Source organism: Strix aluco, chromosome 19 (assembly GCF_031877795.1).
Source record: "Strix aluco isolate bStrAlu1 chromosome 19, bStrAlu1.hap1, whole genome shotgun sequence".
Taxonomy (NCBI): Eukaryota; Metazoa; Chordata; class Aves; order Strigiformes; family Strigidae; genus Strix; species Strix aluco.
The window spans coordinates 7,200,614-7,223,090 of record NC_133949.1 but is presented as its reverse complement, the minus strand read 5'-3'; the positions used below and the strand labels follow the sequence as shown (position 1 = coordinate 7,223,090).

Below are 22,477 nucleotides of genomic sequence, written 5' to 3'. Positions count from 1 at the left end.
GGCTGTATATTTAATTTTAAGAAATAAGGAGTTATTTCCCCACAAAATACTGTATATACCCAACTGTTACAGCAGTGTTCAGCTGGTCTAAATTCCACTTGGGTCTGCATTCGGAACAAAATCCCTGTGCCTTGCCTAGGGTTTTGTGTTGGGTAAACACCTCATGCATCTAGATCCATCCAGAAGGAAGCACCATGCACAGGATGGGATTCAGGCCAACTCAATCTGGTGTTTGGAAACCTGTTCTTGTGTCTTGCAGTTGTTTCACTCAATATGTCGAGGTGAACAGAACCTTAGATCGGCATATACCCGTGAGGGCTTTCTTCTGGGGAGGGTGCTGAATCTGGGAGTCTGCTTTGTTGCTTATGTTCATTTGAATGGGCTTTTGCGTCCAACCCTTGTTTTGTGTTATTCCTCTACCACATTTGAGAAATAATTGAAGTCGAAGCACCTCCAATTGTTTCTCTGTTTTTAATGTGTGCTGTTCTGATGCCTGGCCAGCGTTGCGGAGACTTGCGTATTCAGATATATTGCTCCTCGTGAAAGGTGTTTTTTGGATGTACATCTGTGCTTAGTTGAGAAGTGTTCCCCTTTTTTGAATCTGAGCCTAGGTGACTCAGATCCAGCTGTCCCCTTTTCTGATGAAAAGATGGAGAACATTCATTTGGTCATTTGAAGCAGGCTTTCATATTGTGCATTCCTGGGATGCTTTTCTTGGTTGTGGGAACAGACAAAACCATTCATCCCAGTATGAAAAGATTGCAGGAAGAATCTAGCGGAGATGTAGAAAATCCTTGTAATCTGTGTCATCTTGGAAAAGGAAGAAAAACAAAATAAACAGAGCTGGTGGCCCCAGAGTATCCACAGGGACAGATGGGTTTTTTTGCAGTGTGTCTGGAGAAAGTCACATTTCCATGAAGTTATATGGGAAGACAAAGCTTACAGCTTGTGCAGGTAATACAGGGAGTAGGAAAGAGAAAATAGCTCGTGTTTCTTACGCCACATACGTCATCATATTTGCCTGTGTTCAGCATCTACTGCTGGAAACAGATTTTTCAGAAGGGCTCTGTTGATAGAGCCTGTTGGGATGCTGAGGGTACAAATACAGGAGCTCAGGGCAAGTTGTTATCTCTAATGGAGCAGGGCAGTGTACTGTGGAGATACTGGCCTACGTCCCAGGTTGGGGATATTTCTGCAGCACAAAAGCTGCATCACTCAGCTGGGAGCTAATGTGGGACTTGGATGGCTCAGGGCAGTGTTGTTCCGGGTGATGAAGATGACCTAATGGTGTAATTCGGAAGAGCTCTGCGCTCTTCATTCATTCATTCTTCATTAGGAAGCATTCAGAGCTTTCTAAAAATCTGCTCATATATTTTTATGTTGAAGTGAGTAATAAACTAGTGACAGAGGAGGAGTATCTGTCCCTAGCAGCAGGCATAGTCCTCTTCAAAAGATATTTATTTTTAACAATGTATTTCTAACAAGCTGCATTTACAGTAAAATTTACTCAAGTTCATCCTCGTTTCCCTGTGTGATAATGAGTGTGCAGGTACACACGAAGGCAGTTGTCCCTGCGTCCTGGCTTTGATCAGTCTGCAGCTGGTGTTGATGAGAATGGCACTTTAGATAGGTGAATTAGCCCCTGTCAGACTGCCCTGTGAACCGGCACGCAGCGGGCCTAGCTGGGCGGGGGGTGTCTGGCTGTGATGCAGGGTGACACTTGTTTTGAAGTTTTTGAATCTGGTGTATGGCGTGGAGACCCCAGTGAGCATGGCCATGACCAAGTCGTGGTAACTATTTCAGGATAAAAGAAGCTATCTGTTCAGCGGGTAGCTCAATTAGTAGCCTGTGGAGTTCATTTGTTTTTCAGCATTAGTATGTGAATGCAAATGTGTTTGCATAAAGGTTTCTGACAGAAATCTTTATGCAATGGGAATGCACTTCCTCTTATTTCTCTCCCCCTGCATAAAAATAAAATCCAGTCATCCTGAGAAGGAGCAGAATATCACAATATCCTGTGACTTGTGTGGCCAGCTGATCTTCAGGGGTAATGAGTAGAGGAGGGAGAATGAAATGAAGTTCCCTGTCTTTTCATAGATGAGCAGCAAAACAGAGGAACAGACTAAATTCACCGTCTCCCCAAAGTTTATGTGGTTCTGACTGCAAAGTTAGGGATCCAGAGATTCCCTCTAACAGAGGCCTGAAAAACTGTGAAATCTTTTTATTCTTCTGGCTCCCTTTCCTGCTTAAATTCTTCTCTGCCACTGTTTTATCCTTTCCCTGTGTCCTTTTATCCTTCTTCCACCCCCATTCCTGATTGTGGGTTCAACCAGCCATCATGTTCTGTCTGGAAGAACCAGCATCCCCAGCTTGCTTAATCGCATGTATAGTATCAAACCTTGTAGCCAGAAGGTAGGACCGGGCAATGAGATGTGTAAATCTAGGAGTAAGGGCATATTGTGAAGAGCGCAAACCTTCAGGTTGAAGGTGATGGAGATGGGGTGGGATCTCTTGGTAGAGCACATCACCTGCCAGCAGAAGTGCTAGAAACCGAGTTGCTTTGTAAAATCAAAGCTAGCCTTGGGCAAAATGCGTCATATGAGATGGAGTGGGTGGGAGGGAGGTGTCTGATGTTTTGACAGATAGGACGAACCAGACTGATCAATGTTTCTCACCTCCAGATTCTGTTACTTGTCTTCCTATTTTATGCTAAATAGAGCTGGAAACTGCAGCCTCCTGTCCAGCTCTGTGACAGCGTCTGGTCCAGTGTCTGGTCCTCGCTGGCTCTGTCGCAGGAAGGCTGTTTTCTCTCTTCCTTCACAAGAACTGCTTGCTCTTGTCCATTGTTCCTGCTGCTGGTGATGCAGTCTGAGCATCCCACTTCTCAAGCAGCCCTGACTTCTGTGTAAGCTAAATACTCCCCAGTTGGTGCTGTCTGTGGGTGTCTGAAGCCACCCCGGTGCTGAACACCCTTTGTGGGGGACACAGGGAAGAGACGGGGCTTGATCTCTTGGATTTTCACTCAGGTTTTCACTTCCCTTCCCAGGCTGTCTCTGTTGATCCCTCCTTTCTTTGTCTCTCTAAGCTGGTGTGGGATGAGTGACTCTTACTGCTGAAACACTCTTTGGTGTCTTAGATATTTGTGAGCCCTCAGGAATACAGTTTTGGAATTCTCCTTGCGGTTTTTCCTCCTCTGTCTCTGCTTGCAGCTTTCCCTGGAGCTCTGCCAGCCCTCCCCTTGCTCTGACCCAGCCTGTGTTGAAATCCTTACTCATGCCTTAATCACTTCCCGTCCCTGCTATTGCAATTCCCCCCTGGAAGCATCTGTAAATCTTTGCTATGTTAATTCTCCGGAGTGCTGCCTGCAGCAGACTGCCTCCTTCCTTGGCCCAGGAAGCAGGTCTGGGTGTTCCCCTGCTTCTGGCTGATCATTGGTTTGCTCTCCTTGCAATTCCCTTTGCTGTTATGTCGCCGTTGTCCCTGGCTCACTCTGCTGCCACCTTCTTCCCTCCGCATCCCAGCCTCCTCAGTCAGCCAGCCTTAGCTTCCTTTCGGCTGATAGTCTCAATTTTTTGATTGTTTTTCTTTATCCATTGGGAATGGTTTTGCATTTTTTTTAAAGCAGCTTAGTCATTTCCTTTATTTTTCTTTTCTTGTCACAAAACTTTTTGCTTGAAGAGTTGTGTGCTTGTTAATGCCACATCCTTGCAAGGAATTTGGAGGTTTTATTCCATTTGCCTACTGAGAAGGGAATGGCATGGGGAAGGGTTATGTGACTTCACTAATGAGTAGTTTGGTAGTCATGCTTAGGTCTTGGGAAGTTTTTTTTTCAGTCTTCCTGCAAATCCATGGGCTCAGATGCCCTTTTTCTGTAACCAGGTTTTGGATTTGTTCTTAAGGAAAGGAGCTGGAAGTCCCATCTTGGACACTGGCTGTCCTCTTCCTCTCAATTTGGAGTGACTGCCCTGAAGTCTTGTGAAAATGGGGGCCATGCACCAAAGCCCTAGTTCTGAGGGTTGTTAGTGTGCCTTTGGTAAGGGCTCTGACAACAGAACTGGGTCTTGGCTGATGCATGAACTGAGACTTTAAACATTAAAACCAGTCAACGATTTCAGTCACTCCAATTCCAAACTGAATTTAAATTCTTGTTTGGTGATTCTAGGAGGTTTCAGCTTTGGTCCAGGACTCCAGATTTAAAGTGAGACTCTGAGATTGAGGAAAAGAATGTAACATTAAGATGGGAGTTGAAGGAAATGATCACCCTTGTTTTTTAGGAGAAGAAATGAAAGATCCTGACTATCATAGGGATGTGAGGAGGGAGCTGGGCAGTGCTTTCTGGGAGCCTGTTGGGTGCTCTCCCACCCATTCTCTATCTGATTTCTTTGTACTCTTCTCTCCCAGGTCTGTGACAATGGAAGAAGAGGTCCATCATCGAGAAGCCTGAACAGTGATACCAAGACAGCTCTTTGAGACACTGGCAATACGAGCCTGAGATACAGGAGACAGCAAACATGCTGAAGCCAAGTGGACTTAAAATCCCCGGCAGGGCTGGGAAGCACTCCAGCCCAGTGGGACGGACATCGGGGACCACTGCAGCTGCTGTCACCACTGGTTCAAAAGAAGGTAAGGTCTTGATTTAGCAGGAGCACGAGCTGACCTGGGTGATTACCTGGCTTAAAGGCAAAGGCCTAGTGGTGCCAGTGTTCAGTAGGATGTGAAATTCCCCTCTGTACATAGATTGATTACAAGCATGGATCAAAACAAGTGTAATGGGGTGAGTAAATGGCCTCCCTCTCCCAACTAACGCACAAACCAGGCAGGTTGTGGAGCAGGTGGGAGACAGATGGATCCTCTGGTGTTAAGGGCTGACAGAGAGAGGTGCTGCTTCCTGACTGACTTGTTTGCATATGCATACCTGTACAGACACTAAAATTTGAAGAGCTGGTAATAATTAGGCAGATGGGAATCTTGCCCATGACCTTCTTAAACACTGTCCTGTAGCCATTGCTTCTGGCCTGTGATAATGCAAGAGTAAGAACCAGGCACTTAAGGTGATTTGTCCTGTGCTGATTACCTCAAATTAGTGCCTTTGTTTGAATAGAATCATTTCAAGCACTGGGATTTGAATAATGACTTATCTAGACATACATACATAAACTTTGCTGTCTGTTGATGTATATCCAGTGTATACATAAGTTAACTATACTGCACATTGGCAGTCTGTATAACACGCTTGAGTTGTGTTTTGCTTAGGACTCATTTCTCTGAGTTCTTTGACTGCTGGGATGTTTTTTATTAGATATAACTTAAATATTCAAGGTGCAAGTTTTGTACATAATATTTTTCACTTTGCTAAAAAAGGCTTTCCTCTTGGTTCTAGGAAAAAACATCAGGATGATGTATATCCTATCAATCACTTGTACATTCAGTATGTTACACTTTCATTTGAGAATATCACTGGTTGCTTCTCAAGATCTGTCAACCTCTTGTTACATAATAGTTCAGGCCACTGCCCACATGCCTGGCTACTTTGCTGTATGTTTCAATCCCAAAAATATGTGATGTTTGGGAGAAGCAGGAAAGCCTTGTACCTGTCAGACAACATTTTTAGTATAAGGGATAATATTGGACAAAATTTGCTTTAGCATGCTATGGCAAAGTAGTCTGTGATGATGATACTGCAAAAATGAGGGTCACCAGACAATGCTGTCTCTTGTCAGAGTAATGCAGAAGTATTAGTTATTTAAACAAAACAAACAAAAAACCCCGTCTCTGAAGTTTCTGTTGTGCTGGGGCACGTGTCCTTGTCTCATATCCACCCTCCGTTGAGAGGGTGGCTCAGGCACAACCTCTGCACAGGACTTCCATGCACAGACCCTGCCTGCTGCTGAGTGACCCTGACTCTGCTCCATTACTGCACATCAGGGGCTCTGCCTTGCTCATGAATTTCTTCAGCTGAGCTTTCTCTTCTTCCAGTGACTGATAGTGTATGTATCATCTCTCCCACTCTGTAAATTCTTTCCTTGAACAGTATTGTGAAAGCCATAGTTTCAGCATGGTTTTTGCACATGTGCAAGGTCTTATTTGAGGGGCCAGTCACTGCATGAGATCATGGGCTAAGTTCCAGATCCTTTGGTGTAATACAGCACTGTAGGGAGTGGAGTGGCACTGCTCTTCCTCGACTGAGGACTTGGCCCTAGATGTGGACATAAATGTTTGAATTGCACTTTTCTGTGTTTGGGTTTTAATACTAGAAAGACTGATTTTTTTTTAAATTTAGTATCCAAATCAAAGACGCTGAAGTCTCCTTATATCTGTTCACTAGAGGGAGGCGTGAATTGGCAAAGGAAGCTTTCAGGGTAAGGTTTATAGGTTTGGCTGTTTAATTTGAAGTTATTCCCTAGACCTATTTCTGTATTTCCCCCCTTGTTTCTCCTAGCACCTAGCTGTGAGAAATGAACTTGAAGGACTCCAGTGAAGTGACTATTTAGCTACCAGTTGTGAATCTCTCAAGGTGGTTTATGTTGGATTTATAATTGCAGTGTGGCATGGAGTTATTTCCAGTTGATTTTTATCACTGGAAAAAAAAAAAAAACCAGACCCAAAATGAGGGAAAAAATCCGAGGCCTGTCTTCCTCTTGCAGGCTTTGCACAGAGGCGTTGGCAAACACAGTCGGCGCGTGTGCTGCAGTATGAAAGAGTTAGTCAGCACCGGGGTCCGATGCAGCCTTTCAGCTGAATGCAGGGCTTGTTTGCTGGAGCTTCTTTGTGCCTTGTTCAGCTATAGCCATCTGTCACTGTGATAGATGTGTAGCAAAGCCAACCGAGCGTGGGCAAAATGGGCACCAAACTGAGTTTGATATTTGCCCGAGAAGTTCCAAAATGAGTCTTATTCCTGCAAAAATGTGTGTATGGAGAAGGGGAGCAGTCTTGGGATGGTGGGTTGGTACTGTGCAGCCATGGTGCTGTGAGCTGTTCTGCTGCTCCTCTGTCTCTCAGGATGGTGCAGGGGGCTTCCAGGAGTCGCAGAACTGCTGGAGCAATCAAGCACTGAGCCGTTCCTAGCTGGAAGGTGAGAACAGAGCACAAGGGGGCTGTTTACCCAGCATGTGCTAGGTGGATAGCTGTCATAAGGCTTGTAGCATCATCTTTGACGTCATCCGTAGCATCATCTTTTTGCTCTGCGTCCTGCACAAGAGCTACTGCTCTGTCTGTGCATGGCCGGTACCTGCTCTTCCTCCTGCAAATCTCTGCAAAGGCCTGGCCAGCTCCTTGCTGCCTCCTGTTCCTCTCCTCTCCAATGATAATCTGAAGTGGTGAGCAAAGTGTACATTCCAAAATCCTGATGACTTGCCTATGTACCCCTCTCTGAGAGCAGCAGCATCTGTGCTGGCTGTGAGGCGCAGCCACAGCACAGACAATCATGAGATTCAGCCTTTGGTGGGGAAAAACTCCAAGAGAAATTTTTTTTTTTTTTTCTGTCAAAGTGGTTTAATTCTATTTCAGAGCCAAGTGTTCACATCACTAAAATTCTGACCACAGCACTTTTAGGATGGCTGCAGCCAAAGGATCTGGTGCTAGATGGCCATGGAGACTGGATTTCATTACCTTTCCTGGGATTAATCAGGCCTGGGCCACAGGAAGGTGATGGAGCTTTGCCCCATCCTCCCTCTTCTGTCTTGCTAACCTGCATCACTCAACCTTTGGCCTCTAAGTACATCACTGCTGTTCAGTCACAGCAGTACTGATAACCCAGCTTTATCAAGAGGAGGTAACTCATGGCAGCCTGAGGGCTGTTAGATCTGGTAGTGTGCAGCCAGCACTGAGTGCTTTCCTCAGTGTCACAGCATTGCAGCCTCTCTTGATGTACAGAGAAACAATGGCAGAGATGGACAGGCTGAAAACAATTTTCTTTTGTGTGTTTAATGTAAATACTGCAAAGGGCTTTTTCTGCTTTGCTTCCCTCTTCTGTCACTGTCCAGGACAGTGCCTTCATGTGATATATAGGGTGTCTGCTGGGATGGAAAGATCCTCTAAAGATACCAAGCTTTACATCAGGACTTAAAGTTGCATGAAGGAGGCTGTCTGTGAGGCGTTTGAAAAGCCCTGCAGAAACCATGAGCTCTGCTCTGTGCCACCTTTGGGCGTTTGCATGAGCTCTGTGAACTGTCTGTGCAGAGAGTGCTTCCTGGGAGACTGTCAGGGTTTGCCTGACTCCAGGGGCATCTGAGCCTGTTGGATTTTTCTGAACTCATGTGTCGCCTCCACACTTACCTGCCTCTTGCTGGAAATGCTGAGAGGGGCTTCTCCATTTTCTTGGGCATTTGGTGAACCTCCTGAGCCCTGCAGCTTAATGGAAGAAAACCAGTGTGGTTTGGATTACAAAATACAGAGCTGCAATGTTGATGTCTATGAATTTGCTACTTTGGAGGAAGACAGAAATCTCAAAAGCTTTGAAGTATAGTTGCAAAAAGAAACCATAGGTCTAATAAAGTGCAGAATTAAACTGTAACGATGTAGAGTCTGTTGGCTCTGAGCTGTCTGGTGGCTCTGGTGTATAGCCTGTGGCTGACTCAGAAAGACCCCACATCGAAGTTATATCTTCCAGATGGGATGTCAGAAGGAGATGCTCGTTCTCCAGCTGTATCTGAGAGTTGTCAGAGGGCCTTTAGATGCAGATGAATTTTGAAAAACTTCACGCTTTCTTCTTCCTACCTTCCCATAAGCTGATCAGTCCTGTCTGCAAAAGTGCAAGTAGATGTACTTTCCTTTATTCTTCGTCTGAAATACACAAAGATGCTTTGATTTCTTCTCTTCCCCAGCACTCTGTTCATACTGTTTTGTAGAAAGTTGAGCATCTCTTTTCCTTTCCCAGGCAGTGGAGATGCACCCTGTTAAACATTTCCATGTACTCTTGACAACTCACATCTTAGGTAACAGAACAGAGGATTAATGCAAATGTAAGATGCTGTGTATGCACGTATATATGATTTCACAATTCATGGTTGTAGGTTTCTACAGAGAATAAATAATGGTGTGGTTGTAGCATGTGTGACAAGCTGAGTTATTTTTCCTGAAAACTTGTTTGGAGGCCCTGTTTTCTACCAGCTTGTGGAGTGTCCTCTTTGAACTTTCCTAGACTGGAGAGTTACTGTGTCTCCTCCCTGAGCTGGCCCTTTCAAAGACCCATGAGGTATAAGGGCTTTTTTTGGTGGTATTCTGGGTTAGGTGCATTGGCTTGTTGTGAGTGAGTTGTTTTTTTTTTTTTGTGAAGGAGAGCTGTCATTTCCACTGAAAGTCAGTGGGGAACTGGCACCTGACATGGATCATTGGAAAAACTTAACCTCAGTGAGTGGTGTCCAAGCCAACGATGCCTCTCCCTTCTCTCCCATAAAGCTGGATCAATGGAAAAAATAAGTACTGCTGCTTTGTGGTAACTATTTTCCTTAAAACCAGACTGAAAATTCATCTTTAGCTGTCTCAGGAGAGGATTTCCCACAAATGCATTGGCTTATTTCCCATGCTTCAAGTGAAGAAAGTTACTGCTCTTAACCCCATGTGCAAGAGAAGTTTCTGTGCCAAAGGTGTGGGTCACTGATAAAGGGCTCAATATAATGTTTGGATTTTTTGTTACTTACAAAGCTCACATGTCTTGGTTCCTTTCCCACCCTCCTCCTGGAAAAGCCTGCTTTTGCCTGGAGTTGTAAGATGAAGAGAGAATGGAAGCTGTGATGAATGGGTCCACACAGCCCTCCCAGCTGGTGGAACAGGTGAAAGCCGCTGGGAAGGGAAGTGTTCACATTTCAGAGTGTTTTTTGTCTGCTCAGAGCAGCATTAGAGTAACTTGGTTAGAGGAGAAGGTCTTGCCTTTCATACTGCATTTTCCTGTCAGCTGGCTCTAGCATTCATTTACAGTGTTTTTTATGCTTCTTAAATATCTTCTTCAATTAAAGAATTCTCGCAAAAGGAGGAGAGAAAAAAAGGAAAATTAGTAGTTGCAGATGGAGCTGGTCAACACTGGGACTTCAGCGCTAGAGGCAAAAAAGTCCAGACCAATTAATTTTCTGTGAGATTTAAATGCATCCAGTCTGAATCCAGCCTAGATCTTGAATCTTACAGATGGATCCTGTCTTTCCGAATGGGCAGGTGCAAGTATCTATGACTTGAATATCATATTTAGGCATGGTTATGAGTATCAAAACTGTTTTTCAGCGGGTGCCCAGTTTTATTGCCAAAAACTGTACTTTGATAGCTAAACTATACAGTGTTGCTAGGACCCTGGGAATGCCTTCTCATTTTCATGTAAGTGTGCATACATTGTTTTTGATGAAAAGTAAGTGCACAGAACTATTAATATTTGCTGGCATAGTGTCTGCCTTTACAAACACTCTATGACACTTTTGTTCACTAAAAATAAAAGTGAAGCAGGCTGGAGTACTCACAGGGCCGTTGAAGAGCACTAGATGACTGGCTCCATAGGGTGATTAACTAAGTCTGTTGTAATGAGGATTTTATAAACCTGAGTTGTGCTAGTTATTGGGGCAGTTAGTTGTGCTTGGTTTCTGGTTGCTAATCACAGAATCATGTAGGCTGGAAAAGACCTTGAAGATCATCTAGTCCAACCATTAACCCACTGACCATTAAACCGTTAACGGGCTGAGGCTGGTTACATCCTAGGGGATGGTTGCTGCTGAGCCCAGGGGATGAGCTTCATGTTGATCAGGCAGCAGCTGGGATGGGTTTGCTGGGTGCAGTTGCTGAGTTTGCATTAGGTGGGATGCACGATCAGAGTTGTCACCCCAACTTGAATGTGATCAATCACTCTTAGCATCGGAGAAGAGGCCAACAGAGGGTTGGACAGACTGAACTCCATGGGTACATCCTAGGTCCCTCTTCACAATTAAAGGAGGTTTCTTTTGAAAACTGTGTGGCATAATCTTTTTATCAGGGTTGAATCTGGTTTTGAGTCTCCTGGGGGGGGCAGGGAGGGAGTTAACTTTGTTTTCTGATTTGTTTTCTAGAAATGCAGTTATCTTCTGAGGGCTGCTTCTAGTTTCAGAGACTCAGCAATTCTATATGGATGAGTCTCTTTGCATACTTCTGGGCCCCATCATTAATGAGCTGTATACCTGCATGAGTTCTGCTGGAGGAGTCTAAATCTCACCACCACCTTAGCTCCTCTGTAGGATTACTCCCTTGCTCTTACCTTCCTCAGTGGACAAACTTCATTCCTTTTTATTTATCTAGAAATCAGCCCCTCAGGTTTCTCAGCATTTTGCTGGAGTAAATTGGCTGGATGCATAGCAATAAGAAGTAATTTCTGTTGCCTCTAGGATTATTTTGCAGTAAAAGGGTGGGAAGGTGTCCTTGATGAGGAATTCATGCCTTGGTAATAAGAGAGCTTGGGCAGGTTATTCATTGATGGTTTGTCAGTTCTTAACACAGGCTTTTTTATAAAGCTGCAAGAAAGAGTGCTGAGGCTGTCTGGTTTTGTATCAATCTATTAATTCTCATTCCCAAATAAATATGAAAGACACTAAACTACTGTTTTGTCTGAAACAAACGAAATGGGATTGTAGTGTCCGGAGCAGCTGATTGACTGGCACAGACAGAGGGAGCTAATTCTTGTCTATTCAAAGGCTTTGTGGTTCTTGATTAGTATTAACTTGGGGTGTTGTGCACTGGTGAATTGAGAGAAAAGGCCCCACGTCGTGGGGCCAGAGGCTGCTATTATTTCTAGCAAACATTTGGTTTTGTTGTTATGCTTCAGGCCTCATGGAGCGATCAGTATTGTCAGCTCTCATCTGATCACTGTCCTCAGTTAAATCCATGCTGCAAGTGGGAGTGGATATTCCTCACTGGAAATGCGTCATCGGTGTCTGAAGTTTGATTAGGTCTTGCTTTATCTCAGTGGGTCTGTGTACACAGCAACTTCAGTTCCTAGGGGAATTGGGAGGATGAGGTGCCAAGGAGCATGTTTTAAGATCAAATACCTCTGACTACTACAGTATCAGCAGATTATCTATCAATTAGTAGTAAGAGCTACAGTATCCACCTACACACAGGCAGTCATTTGTTTGAGAAGTTATCGGATATCTGAAAGAAAACAAGAGTGTGTTTTCAAGGGCTGCACAGGAAAAACTGCAAATGAGAGTTGCTGGTTTGCTGATTTAGGATTGATGTACAGCTCAAATGGAGCGAGGCTGGCAGGGAAACCACAGTGGCTGATGGTCAGTACAGCTGAGGTGTAGGAACTGTGACAACCACCCGAGAAGCCTTGCTGAGTGGTCGTTAGAGCTTGAGCGTGTTTATTCATCCTTACTGTGGGGTGACTGAAGTGCCCTGCGTGTAGGTCATGTCACTATACAAACCCACTCACTCATGGACACGGATGCTCTCATGAGACCCTGCATATTTGCTTCTAATCCTCACTGCGTATCCAGAAGCCAAATGTTTTCTGGCATGGGTGTGGACCAACTGTTTGACTATTTGCATAGGGCTTGTATTCAGCTTACACGTCCCTTTCATGAGCCATGTGGTCTGCCATCCTGCAGTCTGAAATATGTTTTGTACTGGGGTTTCTAGGGGGTTTTTGGAGGTGGTGGTTCCCGTCTTGAAGAGGGGAAGGACCTTTGGCAGTGTTCCTCTCTCAAGGAGAAATGGTTTGATGCATTCCAAGCAATATAAAAGGGCATTGAATCAATCTTGATTTAATCAGCTTTATAGGTGACATCTAGAGACAACTGAGAGTCTGATTTTAATTGTCTTAATCATTAGATGCTCTTAGAAGGGTTTGATATAGTTAATCCTTAATATTCAGTGCACTCAGTGTAGAATGAGATGCAAGCGCACACTGAAGGCATATGGAGGTCAGACACCCTCCTGCTCTCTCTGTCTGTAGCTCCTCGCAGAACAGCAGGGAAAGAAAATCTGCTTCCCACAGATGTTCAGTTTATGGTGGTTTGAATATAATGAACCAAATCCCATTCAGCTGGGCTGGTGTAAGTCTGCAGTAACATTGGTACGCTTGTGGTTACACCCATTGGAGTAAGGGTGAAGCTCCAGGGCAGAATCTGCTCCTGCATGTTCTGCCTTGAACAATTGAACTGATCCTGCAAGAGCAGATTAATCATTAGAGGCCTGAGCCAATATTCATTGAAATCAAAAGAAGGATTCCCTCTGGCATAGATGGATTTAGGATGAGAATCCATAGGATTACAGTGGCATCAGGCTGTTGTTACATAGTGTTGGCTGTTGGTGGGATGTAACTATCACACATTGACCTTGCATGTGAGCATTCTCTTTGCAAACAGTTAAATAGGTGAATTGGTCTCCACAAAAGCCTTAAAATATTTAGAATAGGTATTTTTCTCTATTTTTGGTTCAGTAGGATATTTACTTACTTTTTTTAAGTAAAGATGCTAGAAAGTAATATCCCCTTAAAAGAAAAATTGTTTGTTTGCAGTAGTGAGGTCTGTAAGAAAACTCCATGTATTGCAATACTCCTTATAAAATAATGAGTTGTCAAAATTGGGCTGTGATTTAAGCAGCTCCATTCAGAACACAGTTGACGGCCTCTCTACTACAAAATGTGACTGTTTCAGCAGTGCTGTTTTACAGCACAGTAAACGTGTGTGCTGTGTCTGGGTCGTGGATGGCATGGAGGGTGCAGCAGAGCGCTTTACTCACGTGGTCTTGTTTACAGAATTCTTTGTGAGAAAGAATATATTTGTGCATGGGGATTTTAAATGGCTGTAGAAGAAGGCAGTGATGAACTTTGCCTTGAGTATCTTAAACAAACCTACACTGAGAATTCAGAAATTAGTGTGATCTAGCACACTGCTGGTGCTTTAATTTGCAGGGCAGCATTACACAGGAGTTAACTGCTGCTACAGGAGTGTTCCCAAGCTGCTTTATGAATTCCTACCAAGCACAAACTGCAAGTCCTTATCACTTTCTGTAATTATAAGCCCACTATGCACATATGAAACATCTCTGTTTAGATACTCTGAATGCTTCACCACTACCTGTGAAGCCTGGGGCTGTGAGGTAGGTCAGTATTATCTGTGTTTTACACACAAGACAGCTTGGAGAACTAGGTCTTGCCCTATGTCATCCTGTGAGTCAGAGGTGAAAGTGGAACAGTTATCCTGGCCAGCAGGTTTTTCTGGCCTTTTGCCCTCCCGGTCCTGGCACCAGGAGCAGCAGCTTCCCTCTCTGACGCTGCTTCCTGTAATCCTTTTCATTGACTGAAGTGCTGTGTCTGTAAACATTAGTGCATTTGTAATTTGGCTGAGGGTTTACAGTCACTGAGCACATAGGGCAAGTGTCTCAGCCCTGCACTTGGGATGTGCTTGTCTTATTTCACACTGAAACCTGTACAGTTGTTCAGGATTCACATCCCTGAAGATGACAGGAGCCTTATGTGTTGCTGTATAATTTATTTCACAGAATTGCTTATTGCAGGATGTTATATTTGGAGGTATTTGCCCAAAGAAACCTGCCAGAAGTTAGAAGGGCTTGATGCAGACTTTGAGCAAAAAAACTTTAGATAAGGATGGTGTGATGTTGAGAAAATCTCTAAAAAGGGCTTGGGGACATCATCCTCACTGGTTGACTGCTGTCCTGGACAGGTGTGTTCAGAGGGTAAAAGCATAAAACGGATCATCTGATAAAGTTCTGAAGAAGTGGCATAAGAGAGAGGGATAGTTCACATGCGAGTCTTTCAAACCAGTAAGGTGTACTGGGATTGGGAGCATACTGTGTGCTCAAGGGTAGTCGAGGTGCCTGGTGGGACCATGTGCTGAGATTTTTGTACAGCTCAACTAGGCAACTCCCACAACTTTGTCCACGATCTTTCACTCCACATGATGGATTTCACCACCACCGCTTCTCCCTTCACCCATCACCACCCCTGGAAAGGGTATAACGTGTCATTGCTGGTGATCACTGAGACTTACAGCTCTTGGGTTTGAGATACCTGCTATGGGTTTCTACATTCATACCGTAGCTCAGATATTTTTTAGGGTCAGATCTGGATCATAGTCATGGGTTTTTTTCTCAAAAAATAAAAAAAATGAAGTTAGATACTCACTGCAAATCATTGCTTTGCATTTTCTGCAAATAATGCCTGTTTGTGTACAGCTCATTGCCTTTTGAATTGGATACTTAGCTGTTTAAGACAGCTATTTGGAATAAAGTAGATGACTCAGTGTTAATCTGCTCTCAAATATCCTTTTTATTAGATTAGGCAAAACAAAACCAGCCTGACGATCTCTGCGTTCTGCGTAGTGTGGATCTGTGTACAATCAGGCTATTGTGTGCCCTTCGCAGGAGATGTATAGTCTGCGTGATCTGCGCATGGATGTATGGCTGCAAAAATAAATGGCCGATGAAGTAATGAATCGAAGCTGTGTTCCAGCACAGCGCAGCCCTGGGGTTGTGTGCAAGTTTAGCTATTAAGAGATGTTGGATCTTTACCTTTCCTACAGTTCCCCTGGGATCCTGGGGATGCTGCAGGTGGCCCCTGAAGTATTCCTCTTTCAGGCAAGTTGGATGGATGATTCAAAGGGATAGTATAATTGTATTGCTGTCATATTTCTGCTGAGAAGGGGAAAAAACCTGTGTAAAAGACAGAAAGCATGGTGCTTGCCTTTCTGCTGATACCATCCCAGTTGTTCAATTAACAGTGGCTTAACTCTGCTGTCTTCCAGGATAGCTGGTTACACTGGAAACAAGCCTCTTAGCATGCTGATAAGGAGCTAACCAAGCATCCCCCTTCGTTATTACGTCAGGTGTTAAATTTTTGTACTTTCCCCCTCAGGACTAGCTGCAGACAGGGCATGAGAAAGTACCTTTCACAGCTGCAGGCTGTGAGCTCTTGCAAAGAGCAATCACTGTGAAGATTAGCCCAACTCCTGCCAGAGGGAAGCAGAGCAAAGTAGTATTGGAAACTCAGAGAAGAGCTTGTGCTTGTACCTAGGAAATGTTTCTGAGGATCAACAGGTAAAAATGAGTTGTTATCAGTCAAGAGAGAAAGAGTAGGGAAGATCTTACTGATGTGGTCTGTTGCTCCATGTCTAGCCCTTCACATAGGGAACACTTCCCAGGTGCCAGCAAAGCACTTGCTGCCTGAGCTCGTAACTTCCAGCTGCACAAATGCACCCCTGGCTTGAATTAAAGGATGCGTTAAGCTTGAGCTGGGCGCCTGCGGGCCTCTGAAGTGCTGCTGGTCCTGAGCTGAGGAGCACAGGTATGAGTGGCACAACTCATCAGCTGTCAGGCCAGGCAAAATGCTGTGCTACAGTAGAGCTGATCTGACTTGAGTGGGGTAACCAGATCATCTGAGTAAGGATGTAAGAGAGGGTTATAACGCTCGTTATATAGCTGGAGTAAGTACTATGCCCAAAGGCAGTCTATACCAAAGTCAGAGTCAAACTAGGATCTTTCCTGGCCATTTAACCTTCCTTTCCCATGGATTGTTAGAGGTATGGCCACATGCTTGTGCATGGCTGCTCAGGTTATGTCCTGTGAGTAAATACCCCGAGTTATGCACACACAGCAACTTCTGCATCACATTCCCTGTACAGACTGTTCATGGAGCTGCTGATCCCCTGGTCTGGCTCCAGTCTGATCGTAGAGTAATAATTACACTCTTGATGGACCAAGCCAGGCTATTTTTTTAGTACCTTCTCTTCTACATTTTATTGGTAGTGAGCTAACTCCATCATTTCTGAGTGAGTAAGTGGATGGCCTTTGTGTACACCTGCTTGAGCAATGTACTGCTTGGCTGCTCATCTCTTTTAGTTAGTGCTGTAGCTGGTTAGGAACAGCACCAGAGTCCATCCTAGTGGGTTTTATGTGGGAATGATGCCTGAGCAAAAATCCTACACTTAAAAAGGCTGTGAATTGATTGCTTTTCTGGCGGAGAGAAAGCACTATGCTTTGCTTGGCTGCTCTTTACAATGTTTGGTACTCAAGATAAATTTCTCCAGTTCAGAAGGTGTCCTGAGACTGCTCCTTTCTCTTTGCTATTGCCAGTGCTCTGCCTGGGAAATCGTTTATAAATGTCTCATTAAAGACCTGTGTCTGCCTCCTTTTCTTTCTTTTTGTCATCGGATCAGCTCACTGAGAGCAGCTGTCTTCACTTCCGTAATAGCAGCCCCGAAACCACGCTTGTGCCTTAAAAGTTCCCACAGCCTAAGAAACCACGGACAACTGTGCACATATGTATGTGCCGGCGTTTGCAGACATGGCGGGTTTAGACTGAGCTTGTTCCCAAGCTTTTCCGTGCTTCGTTGAAAAGAAAAGACTCAAAGAAGTTAGCTTTGTGCTAGATTGATAAAGAAGCTGAACATATGGTGTGACTACAGCTATGCAACCGGAGGGCTGGGGACGCGTCTGAGCGCGTACTGGTGATTCGAGGGAGGTTGTGTTACGCGGTGCATCGCTTGGGCTGCTGGAAGGAAGCTCCCCGCGCCGGGTAGGAGCCATCCCTGTAAGTGCATCTGCCCCAGTTGGTGTTCTTGCTCTCGGGGTTGTCTCTTGGGTTACCACCATACTGGGCTACCCCGCTTTCTAATGCTTCTTTCTGTCCTGAAGTCTTTTAGTAGTTGCAATGGTCTGGGCAAGTTAACCCAGTTTGGATATGGGGCTGGGGGGGAAGGACTTATCAAATCTTTACAGCTAAGGGTTTGTTTAAATGGAAAACTATATCCTCTAGTTAGAATAAGCTGTAGTGAATAAAGCAAATAATGCTTCCAAGTGGAATGTTCTCTAGCTGAAACGATTTTACTTTATTTATGGAAGAATGAAGCCTGTATTATTCTGTAATACACCAGGGGTTACTTCAGCATAGTCCTAGTTTTTCAGATGTGTCTGACTTCTAGAGGCAGGGGTGGTACAAGCTGGGGAGGAAGGCATGGGTGCTCTGTTCTTTATGTCAAACCTGAAGTACCCTTAAAATTATGGGGTTTTTGTTTTCACTGTTTTCTGGGAAAACAGGCTACTGCTCCCAGAGGTGTGATAGATGGGCCCTGTTTTCAGACTGGAAAACGTTGACTAGTGTATTGAAACATGGATGCTGAAAGAATATACTTATGGTTTTAAAAATAATAATTATGTAAAAGTTAAGACTGTAATCTTGAAATGAATAGATCCATCCATATGCTGCGAGTTAATTATCCCTCAGTGAAAGAAACCCTGTGCATTTTCTACTAGTCACTTGCCTCCCTAGTGCCCTGTGCTGCCAAAACCTATCTGCTTTGCATATTTTGTTGAATACCATTGTTTATTAAAAAAACTTAAATTCCTCACACATAACATACATCTTTGCTGTTTGTTCTTCTAAAAATTACACTGGATCTGACCTAGCATAGCTGGTAAACCCCAGGGTCCTCCATCCCTCCCATCTCCAGCGGGCACGAAGAATGCACGTCTCGCCTGTGGCAGAGCAGATTTCGTACCAGTCAGCCTCTTTAATGAGACCTTTATAAGAAAACCTTTGTTCAGTACGTCTGTCTGAGGCTCAGTGCCCTTCCCAGCTGCCCTTGTGAAGACAAATATCTGCCTCAATGGGCATCTCCTTGCATTCAATGCAAAGCAACTTTGCAGTGGTTCTCATTTGATTTTTGCTTGCTCGTTCATAATTCTTGTTCACTTTCTTATTGTCCTCTTTTCCTTCCTCCTCATCACAGGTTTCTTTCTAGGTACGTCTCCTCTCTTCAAAGGAGCTAGAGCCAGTGATGCTGAAGTTGTATCACATCTTAATATCCACACCGTGGGGGTTATTCCAGGGAACAGCAGGGGCAGTAGATTTCCAGGGTGCCAGATGCAGAGCTCGTCTCTGTGCCAGATTACAGCCCCAACTTTTCAGCTTTGAACTTGTACAGCTTTCGGTTGTTGTTTCCAAGTCAGCCATAAATCTCTTGGGCTGTTTCCTTCCACAATGTGCTGCCCGGGGATTTGGCTATCACCTGCAAAGCATTGCTTTCTCTTGCAGTCACCTCTTCCCTCTCTATTTCTGCCCTATCCTGCAGCTTGAAAGGGCCGTGATAAATCTTGCAGAAAACAGCTGCTTCATTGCTGGCCTTGATAATTTAAATTTGGGTATGGCAGAGTGGGCTGGTTTTCACTTGATTGCCAACAACATCATGTTTATGTAATCCAAGCTGCTCTGAGAAGCTCCAGTCCCTGTGTGGGAACCTACAAATAACATGTGGTGAGGCCTCACCATCACAGAGCGCTGTGAAGGCAGCAGACAGCCGGCCCTTCTCCCATGGGAGACCCCGTCAGCCTGCGTAGCTGGTGCTGCCAAGCAAAGCCCCATCTCCTGCCTGTGCCGGTGGCAGCTCCTGGAGGTGCAGCAGGCTGTACCTCCTCATCTCTTGCCTGGTAGACCAGCTACTGTAGTTGATAGGGACTGAGGCTTGAGTCTTTGACAACAGATGCTCTGGAGTGTCCTTCATTCCCTTCTCTGTAGAGGAAGCTCTAATCAGCTCTGCTCTCCGTCAGTTAGTGAACTTCTGTAGTGTTACGCTTGGAGATTAAATGATATTTCAGACCCAGAGAGGCTTAGAGGAATTGCAATCTAAAAGCAATGGGTAAAAAACACAGCCAGGAGCTGATAGGTACTTGGTTTTAAAGACAATTCACTGTTCTTCCACACCTCCAGCTTGTAGTGGAGAGTGGTGGTCTGTTGAATGGGAAAGTATTATCCACCACAAATGTTCAGTGCCCTGAGTACAGGCTGCAGCTTGAACAGGGGCAGTGTCTGACATCCCAGCTGTGACTCCATCCCCATGTCATCACCTGAGCATTGAACCAAACAGCAAGCCAGGCTGCTCTAATGCCTCTTAGGCTCTTACCTAATCCTTGTGGCAGTAAAAACATCATTATTCCTTTTAGCTGGCACCCCTGTGGCCATCAGTGGGGCTTTCCCGCTGACAAAATCTGTCAAATGAGCATTATGGTCCCCTGGTCACGGGACTGTCCTGGAGCCCTGCCCAGGCTGGGGGGGAGTGGAGCTGGTACCAAAGTTTTTTTGAATAGCTAGTTTGGATGCAGGGCTGCACATTGAGAGATACAAGGGGCAAGGCATGCTGCCCCTCTCAGAGGTTAGTGGTATCTACAGCATGGGCCAGTGACATGAGGGTGTTGTGTCTTCAGGTCTTGTGACAGTAACACTTCTGCCAGGCTGGTACAGCTTTTCTTGGTGGCTAGTGGATGAGAAGTTTATTGATTGCCATGGAGAGGGAACAGAGCCCGGGAGTGGACAGGCAATTCTGTGCTGCATGTCAGGCTGTCTTGTGATGTGATGGGATTTGAGGGTAAAAACCTCTGAAAAATAAAATCGAGAAGGAAAAAGTCCTCTCCTAGGGATACTCTTGCGAATATCATGTGTGTTCTCATTTCTCCCTCCCTTCCTGGCATGAAATGCTACTCTGCTATATCTTTTTTCTTTTTTTTTTTTTTTTTTAAATCTAATGTGCCTCCATTTTATCAATTAACTGCCTCTCTCCTGATTCCCATGGCAACACAACAGGCTGTTGCTTTTCTGATTCCTTTGGCAGTTGGGGTGCCTGGCATGTGTCTCGGGAGCAGTAAGATTACAAAGGGGTTCTGCAGGGAGTAGGAAATACATGGGCAACGCTCACTATGCACTGCTTCTCATGCTAAACTATTTTTCTCTTCCTCTCTCTCTTCCCCTTTAGAAACAAGTTTCCTTTCCCCTTTGTTTCAATTGCCTGGTGATAAGAAATGAGCAACTGTGGGAGGTCGAAAGATGTGGAGGGAGTGAGGGAATGCATGGTTTTGCTGGATGTGGATGGCACTTAAACATAGCAGAGGCTGAGCATCTCATCAGGGATCCTGCAAAGAAGGTTATTCCAGCTGATGCAGCAGAGCAAGTGCTCTGTTCCTCCTGCTTCAACTTTCAGAGTTTACTTGAAGGGTGGCTTCTTACCCCTGTACTGTATGAAGCTGTCTCTTCACCCCTTCCTGTTTTCAAGATGTTTTCAAGAGCTGGAAGGGTCCATCCCACGTTTGCAGAAGTCCTCGTGCTTGCAAGGATTTTGGACACATGGCTTTCATTAACACGGTAACAAGAGCCATGTGAACAGGCTGAAGCCTCAGTTAAAACCTTTCACCTCTCCAGCTCTTGGCTGATAGGAATTTGTTTGACTCCTGAAGTATTGGTGCCTTGTCAGTGTGGGGTACCCTGTCACTGATGGCCCCTAAAACTGATGGGATGAGTCTCCAAAAAGGGCCCTCTGCATCAGGTCTGCCATGGTTGTTATTAATGCATCATGTGTGGGCTTTACAAAAGCTAAAGGGAAAATAGAGATTTAGAGCTGGATAAGATGTGCATTTAGCGGATGCTGTGTATGACTTTGATTTATAAGTTGTTGTTCAGCCCTGAAAGCTGTGACCTACAGGAAGACCATTTAAATTGAAAAGAATGAGCTGGCTAATGAACACAATAGGGTTGTAAAGTTGGAAAGCCCAAGTGGAAGAGAGCCTGCTTACTGCTTGTTGTGTCTTGAAGCCTGGTCCTGGTGAGAGGGAGGGAGGGAGGAGCTGCTGTCACAGTCCTGTCTGGCAAGCGAGGTTTGTGTTGGGCAGAACAGCAGCGGAATATCCTCCTGGACCGAGGAAGAAAGAGTTTTCCCTATCTCTGGCCTCCAGGTGAGCTGCTGAGTTAGATGCTGAATAGTGACATGCAAAGAGTTCCTGTGGCTTCTTGATTGGCATCACCAAATAATGGCAGGGTTGGAGTAGGAAATACTCAGTCTACATTTTATTGGGTTTGCTTCTCTTGTGTAACTCTGTTCTCAATTTCATACCTGAGATCTGTACCTTCACTTTGCTGTTAACGAGTTTCTTGGAACTTGTTGGTGTTTAATTGGGGAATCTGACTAGAACAAGATAATTTTTCTTTTCCAGAAACAGCAAAGCTAAGTGACACATGCATAGACTGGTTTAGTTTGCCTGTAGGCTGGAGAAAGCTCAGGGATTCTGGGCACTTGGGTGACTTTCCCCAAAGCTGTAAGAGCTGCTTGGAGAGTGGATAACTCCCGATGTCAGGTCATAGAGAGTAGTGCTGTCAGCTGATCTCTGTTTTGGGCTATCCTAAGATACTCATGGGGTTGAAGACAAGTTGTTCATCATTGCCTTTTGCCTTCTGAAGGGCTGGTGACTAGATACCTACCTGGGAGGATCAGAGCTTAGTCTGCTTGGACTATTCTGGATGTTGTCTGGCCATCTAGTTAATGGGTCCATCAGACCTGAAGGCAAGAAGAGTGAGTTTAGCTTGATCATAGTAACTTGGCTTTTCTGAAAACATAGTGCACAAAAAGCCTGTTAGCTGCACTGTGGGGAAAATTGGTGCCTTAGTTACTATTTTATATGTGGGTAATTAAGGTCATGTAAAATACCAAGTTTCTATAACATGGCTGTAATAAAGAAGGTGAACCTTCTG

At 44.8% G+C, this 22,477-nt stretch overlaps 1 protein-coding gene across 5 annotated transcripts in view; it reads left to right on the top strand.

Moving 5' to 3' along the window:
* CLIP2 (CAP-Gly domain containing linker protein 2) overlaps nucleotides 1-22,477 on the top strand; it is an 80,013-nt gene that overhangs the window by 11,584 nt on the left and 45,952 nt on the right. For all 5 annotated transcript variants that reach the window (XM_074845544.1, XM_074845548.1, XM_074845546.1 and 2 more), the window contains exon 2: nucleotides 4,402-4,623. In XM_074845544.1, the coding sequence (XP_074701645.1) occupies nucleotides 4,512-4,623 (112 nt within the window). In that variant the 5' untranslated portion in view covers nucleotides 4,402-4,511. The remainder of the gene's footprint in view (nucleotides 1-4,401; nucleotides 4,624-22,477) is intronic.